The sequence below is a fragment of the Erigeron canadensis genome, chromosome 3, assembly GCF_010389155.1.
Source record: "Erigeron canadensis isolate Cc75 chromosome 3, C_canadensis_v1, whole genome shotgun sequence".
NCBI classification, from domain to species: domain Eukaryota; kingdom Viridiplantae; phylum Streptophyta; class Magnoliopsida; order Asterales; family Asteraceae; genus Erigeron; species Erigeron canadensis.
Window position 1 is genome coordinate 38,285,702 of NC_057763.1, and position 6,625 is coordinate 38,292,326.

The 6,625-nt window shown below is 31.3% G+C and overlaps 1 protein-coding gene across 1 annotated transcript; it reads left to right on the top strand.

Annotated features, from left to right (window-relative positions):
- Positions 1–375: 375 nt before the first annotated feature.
- LOC122592080 (patellin-4-like) lies at positions 376–2,303 on the top strand. Its single transcript, XM_043764287.1, has 4 exons — positions 376–1,260; positions 1,337–1,455; positions 1,733–1,871; positions 2,034–2,303. Exons 1-4 carry the CDS (start codon positions 508–510, stop codon positions 2,301–2,303), a joined length of 1,281 nt encoding a protein of 426 aa, XP_043620222.1. The 5' UTR covers positions 376–507.
- Positions 2,304–6,625: the final 4,322 nt, after the last annotated feature.

Genomic DNA, 6,625 nt, shown 5'->3' on the forward strand with positions numbered 1-6,625 from the left:
CTGGTCAAAGGAATTGCATTTTCTTTAAGAAAAAGATCCGGTCAAAGTAGATCTAGGTACTTGTTAGAATAAATTGGTTCAAGTTATTTCTCTTTTAGTACTAGTACCTTCCTATTATAAATATCACAAAATAGTAAATAAGAATATGAACAAAAAATGGCATATATATTAGGACACACCTTTTTGAATATTGAGAGGCAAAGACACACCTTTTTAAAGATACTTAGAATATTTTTACATATAAAACCAATTAAGTAGTACAAATTAATTATGTCAAAGTATTGAAATTAGAGTGTGAGGTTACTTGTAAGATGAAATCCTTTTATTTAGGGAACATAATTAGTATAGTTAAAAAAAACAAGCCAAGAAATCATTGACCACAATATAATTAGCAAATACATACAAAACACTAATATTCCCCTACCGGAGGTTGATAACCAACACAACCAACAACCTTCCAGTTGGACTTTCCGGCCACCGCCGGAGCTCGATATCTACGTACCATCCATGGAAGACGACAACAACAACGACGACACGCAATCACCAAACGAAAACGAAACGTTCCACGATAGCGTTGAAGGAGATATAATCATAACAAAACACGAAAAACAACAAACAACCTCGGTTGCAGCAGAAATGAAGAAAAAGAAAAGAAAAGCATTACTCGACTTTCGTTTACGCCTTGAAGACGCCATATATAAACGTTCACTCGTCGGAGAAAAATACAAATCACGAAAAAACCTTAAAGAAATCGAGCTTTGGGGGGTCCCATTATTACCTAGTAAAGGTTACGGAAAAACAGACGTCGTTTTAAAGAAATTCTTGAAAGCCAAAGATTACAACGCGCAAAATGCGCTTGAAATGCTTGGAAACACGCTAATGTGGAGGGAAGATTTTAATATCGATAAACTTTTCGATGAAAACTTTGGGGGTGATCTTGAAAATATTGGTTGTATTGAAGGGATAGATACAGCTGGACATCCATTGTGTTATCAGTGTTATGAAGTGTTTAAGGATAGAGAAATATTAAGGAAGAGATTAGGGACTAAAGAATCTGTTAATGAGTTTTTACGTTGGCGGATTAAGTTAATGGAAGGATGTATACGGAAACTTGATTTTAAACCCGATGGTTGTGATTCGGTTATACAAATTATTGATGTGAAGAATATACCTAGACCGTTTCTGAATGAAATGGTTCAAGGTAGCAAGACGTATTTTTCCATCTTGCAGGATCATTATCCCGGGATTATATATCGATTTGTAAGTTAATTGCTAATTAATCAGTATTAATTTGCTTGTTTAAATAATTTTGTTATGATACCTTGATTAATTGCAGGTGATTGTTAATGTTCCTATGTGGTTTTTCGCGTTTTATACCTTGAATATGCGATTAATGACGAGAAGGTACAAAGTCATGTATGTGAAGCCATCAGCAATTACGGATACTCTTCTCAAGTAAGTTGTTTGCTCCATCAATTTGAATTGAAAATATTGTGAATTTGATGATCTGGTTATATAAATCGGTTGTACGTTTTCTGAACAATTTGTATATATGGTGATTGCTGTTATGTACCTAAGCTTAGGTGACATAACGCATTTTGGATGGTTAAATGGTGCGATTTGAACTTGTCTGACTTAACTTAATTAGTTAATGATTCACAACATGTATACAGATCACAACATATATATATGCTATATATAATAACTAAAAATTTGCTTGAATTTGTTGAAGATTCATAAAGCCAGAACAACTTCTAGCTCAATATGGAGGTGTAAGAAGGCAAGGCGGAGAATTCTCGCCGGATGAAAAAGTTACAGAACTTAAGCTAAAAATTTACGGAACAGAGAGCATCGAAATTCCTATGACAGAGGTTTGTTCTTTCTATATCCAGTAAGCACAAATGAAATGGCACAATAAACTTGACACATTACAACCTCATGACCTATATCAAATTAACTAAGATGATTGTTTCGGAAATTAACTTACTAATAATAAGCATTTTCTATTTTATTTTGTGGCATATTAATAACAGACGGGGATGACAATATATTGGGATTTAACAGTTACCGGAAGCGAGGTAAATTATAAGGAAGAATTTGTACCAGAAGATGAAGGTTCATATAATGTGTTGGTTTCAAAAGGAAAGCAAATTGGGAGAATGTCTTCAAACTCATTTCATGTAACTGAGCCTGGCAAAATTCTCATTACATTTGCTAATCCTACTTCTAAAAGTAGAAAGGTCTTTTATAGATACAAACTTAAACCCATTGCCCCCATGAATGCTATATCAGTTACAGATTAGAATTTTTTTTCTTTTCTTCAAACTAAATTTTGTTTATGTTTTTTCGCTTGTAATCGAGATATTTTATCTAAGGGGTATAGAGATGTAAATAAATTTATTTAGAGCAATATATATGTGAACTTTAAATCTATATTTTTTGTGTGCACATATATATCCATAAACTAACAGAATCTTCATTAAAACGTTCGTCTACGGTCGTTTTTTTTTTGGGAACAACATAATTTTATTATTATAGAAACTTCGGCAAGAAGCCAAAGAAGAAACAGATTACATCAAGTAAGAAGGACTAACAAAGCCATAAAGGCCAAGAAAGACTAAGCTTATGGTCGTTTAATCGTTTTGTTTATACTAATTGAACAAATGAGTACAAACATTGATTTCGTTCTTTCGCTAATTCATTTGTTAGATGTTTTTTTATCTGTTTGTTCATATACATATACATGTATCAGGAAATTATTGATTTTGAAAAGGGAAATGATGAATCCTCTTAATTAATCAACCTAATAATCCTTTGATTAAGATCAAGCTTGTTTGAGATACAACTGGAAAGATATTATAAATTAAGAAGATAGCTTTTTGCTATCTTGATTGCAAAAAGGTATGTGATATGATGACCCAAAGGTGTCTTTCTAAATATAGTATTCCATATGATGTGTTGAGCCTTGGTTGTATTTTGGAATTGTAACACTTTGACTAGCTAATTTTATTGAAAAAAACTCCCACATGGTTAGTTATAGTTTTAGATTGCAATAATTTATTGCTGGCTATTTTCATTTTTGGGAAAATACAAATGTAAATGGTCGTGCAAGCTTATATCATAGCACATGATCTTTATATGAAACCCAGGGTGACTGTTTTTTCTTTCTAAATTTATACATACCATTGTTAGATATAGGTATTTTCGTTATAGCCGAAGTTCATAAACTATTTCTAGAAATAAATGACTTTCATAAACTATTCTCCAAATTTCCACATCACCATCTTTCAATAAAAACCCTCTACCTCAAACTTCCCCAATTCATTTCAAATCACCTCAAAATGGCTGACACTACTCATCTCAACCCTAATTTATTTTTACTTCAGTTTGGAACGGTCAAAAAGGCCACATGGCCAACCACCATTCGTCCCTTTCTTGCGTACGGTCCCCTCATTCATTTCTCTCTCATCGGGCTCACTACACCAAAAATCCTTCCCATCTTCCCCACCCCGACCCCCCGGCGGCAGTGTTCCCACGCCTGGCCGGGCTTCCACGAACACCACCCCGCTTCCATTCCCACCCCCTTAAGGTCAGATTACAAAAATGTAAATGATTTGTTTATCAATATAAGAGTTTCTATCAAAATTTCAAAGTGATAGCTAACTTGTACAAGATAGAAATAAGTAAATTGTTAGAAAAAGGTTTTACTATAATTTGCTATATAAAAGATTTTAGATATATTTACTACAACAAAAACACATTATTTGAAATAAGAGCATTAGTGCCTCGTTTGCTGCCGGAAAAAATCTGATGCAAATTATCAATAGATTTAACGACTTATTACTAACATCTGAGTCAGATTAGCGTTGTATTAACGACGGAAAAACTCTGTAGGTTATGTGCAGTGTCACAAAAACACAACCTTCACCAACATTTAAATAGTGACTTGATGATCTTTAAACAACAATCAAACAACCGTTAAATGTCAGTCGGTGATGTCTTTTATTCGGGTGATGATATGGCCAGGACAAGAAGAAGTTTTAAAACGATATCATCCATAATTAACGAGAGTGTACAACGAGGATATTTTGACAATGTGAACTCGGGTGTTTGTTTACGAAAACTTTCTATGAAATTTATATGCAGGTATAAACTTTTACAATATACTTCTCTCCGTCCCACTAAATGTGTCATATTTTGAATATTCAAAGTCTAACTTTATAAACTTTGACTTTAAATATTTTGATTTATGTTATATAATATTTGATGAAATTTATATGAATTGATTGAGTTTTAAAGGTATTTTTTCTTAGTATAACTTTTATCAAATATTATATAACATAAATCAAAATATTTAAGGTCAAAGTTTATAAAATAAGACTTTAAATATCCAATATAAAATAAATTTAATGGGACGGAAAAAGTACTAATTAACCATTTTACATAAAAAAAATAAAATAAAAAAAATAAAAATTGAACGAGTCGTGAGAGATATGGATATGTTTGAAATTTAAATATAGCGACGGCTTTTAATAAACACCACTCACTCAAATCATACATAAACCTTATATTTTAATAGCCATACACCTTTTTGCCTTAATAAAAAAAGGGAAAATCCGTGTAACGTCCTTCCATACACCTTTTCGCATTTATTATTTGTCTCTATCATATACTCCAACTAAACACCTTTTCATCAAGATATTCTTTTTAATATATCAAACTTTAAACAACTCCACTAGTTCCATTTCATATACAACCAGCATTTAATATTTTCTTTCATTATATTTATCTATTCTTGTATCTATAAACCCTTATAAAAAAATAAAATTTAAAACTTTAAACATTTTTAAAAATATCTCTAAATTATTCATAACCCTAAAATAAGTAACATATGTTTATTTCATATACCACTACTTTGTCTCCCTTTTATTTCATACTATCATTTTCCAGTATGACAGTGTCCATCATAATCGACACCCCGACCATCGCCTTTCGTATCCATCATCACCACACTTAACTATCGTTTTTTAAATAATACCGCTGCAACGCGCGTATACCCATCTAGTTAGATTTAAATTAAATGATGAGTGGAAGTAAAATTTATCACCGACGTTTGCTAAATGGCACGATCTAGCAATTGTTATCTGATAAGGTTTATATGATTGGGTCACTAGGTCAGTGAACATAATCGTGTTGATTATAGTTTATTTTTACAATTATGATATAGATTTTTAGATAATCTCTCAATTTAGTGTTAACTTTTGGTTGGTTTACTTGAATTGGTTATATAATCTATATATTGAATATATTGATATTGATATTGATTTTGTAATGAAATTAGTTGTATGTATTAAACGATGAGTAATAAAATTAAAGTGTTTCACAATTACAAAAATATAAATTTAAAAGTATATATCATTGACCTGAATTATATATAATTTACTTCAATCAATGTTAAACCATGCTATCATAGTATCATCGGACCTACAAAATACTAAATAGTTAGCTTTTGTTTATCAAGATGTACATGGCATAATTGGTATTCTGTGACTAATTTTCAATTGTCAGCTCCTAAAATATTATCACCTCCAACCAGAGGTGGGCATTGGATTGAAACTGGTTACATTCAATGTTGACAGGAACCGGTTCTTGGTCAACGTTGACTAGAATCGGTTATTGGTCAACGTTTGACTATGTTTTTTTGGTTTTTTTCGGTTCGGAACCGTTTAAAACCGGGAAGGAACCGATTTTTGAATCCAAAAATGGAACCGGTTTCGAACCAACTAGTTCCTGAGGAACCATAATCGGTTCCCATTCCTAGATAATCCAAGTCGCTTTTTTTTTAACCGGAGATTTTGCCCACCTCTACCTCCAACATTATTTAGTAAGTCACAACCATCTATGTTTTAAACTGTACAATAAATATGTATATATATTGTGTATAGTTAAAAAATGTTATGAAATACTAGTATCCGATGCTAATTGCTTAAAAGGAAATGAACCCTAAAGTTATTGTTTTAAACACCCTAAAATTTCATGATGATCTATATAATAATGATTTACATTGGAGAAAAAAAAAATTAACTTAAATATTTACATTTGATTACAAATTTTTATCAATCTAATCTATACTCTTTTATAACAATTATCAATCCCTTATTTTTGAAAAATGTTAGAGAATGATTAGATGTAAAAGTATTAAATTACCCTTAATAAAAATTTTCTATGGATATGGTTATTAGAGATTAGCAAATTTGATCTTAATAAATTAATTTACACTATTAACCCTTATCTTGCTAATTGGCACTCTAAGTCTTTATCTTCTAAAATATTTACACTATCACTATTACATCAACTTACACGGTTACACCACTCGACACCAATTGTCGATGACATCACTCGTCACCGACACCACTAAACCGCCATCGCATTACTTGGATACCATGCTTGTTGGTGTTTATAAATCGTTTTTACTCATATGAGTGTGATTGTCGCAAATTGAAAAAAGATGACATCAATAAGAAGAAAAAAAACATGGATACATGTTATGAAATAAATGTTTAGAAAATATATATGTACGTATATGTGACAAAAACAAACATAAGTAGATACAGTTTATGGGTAA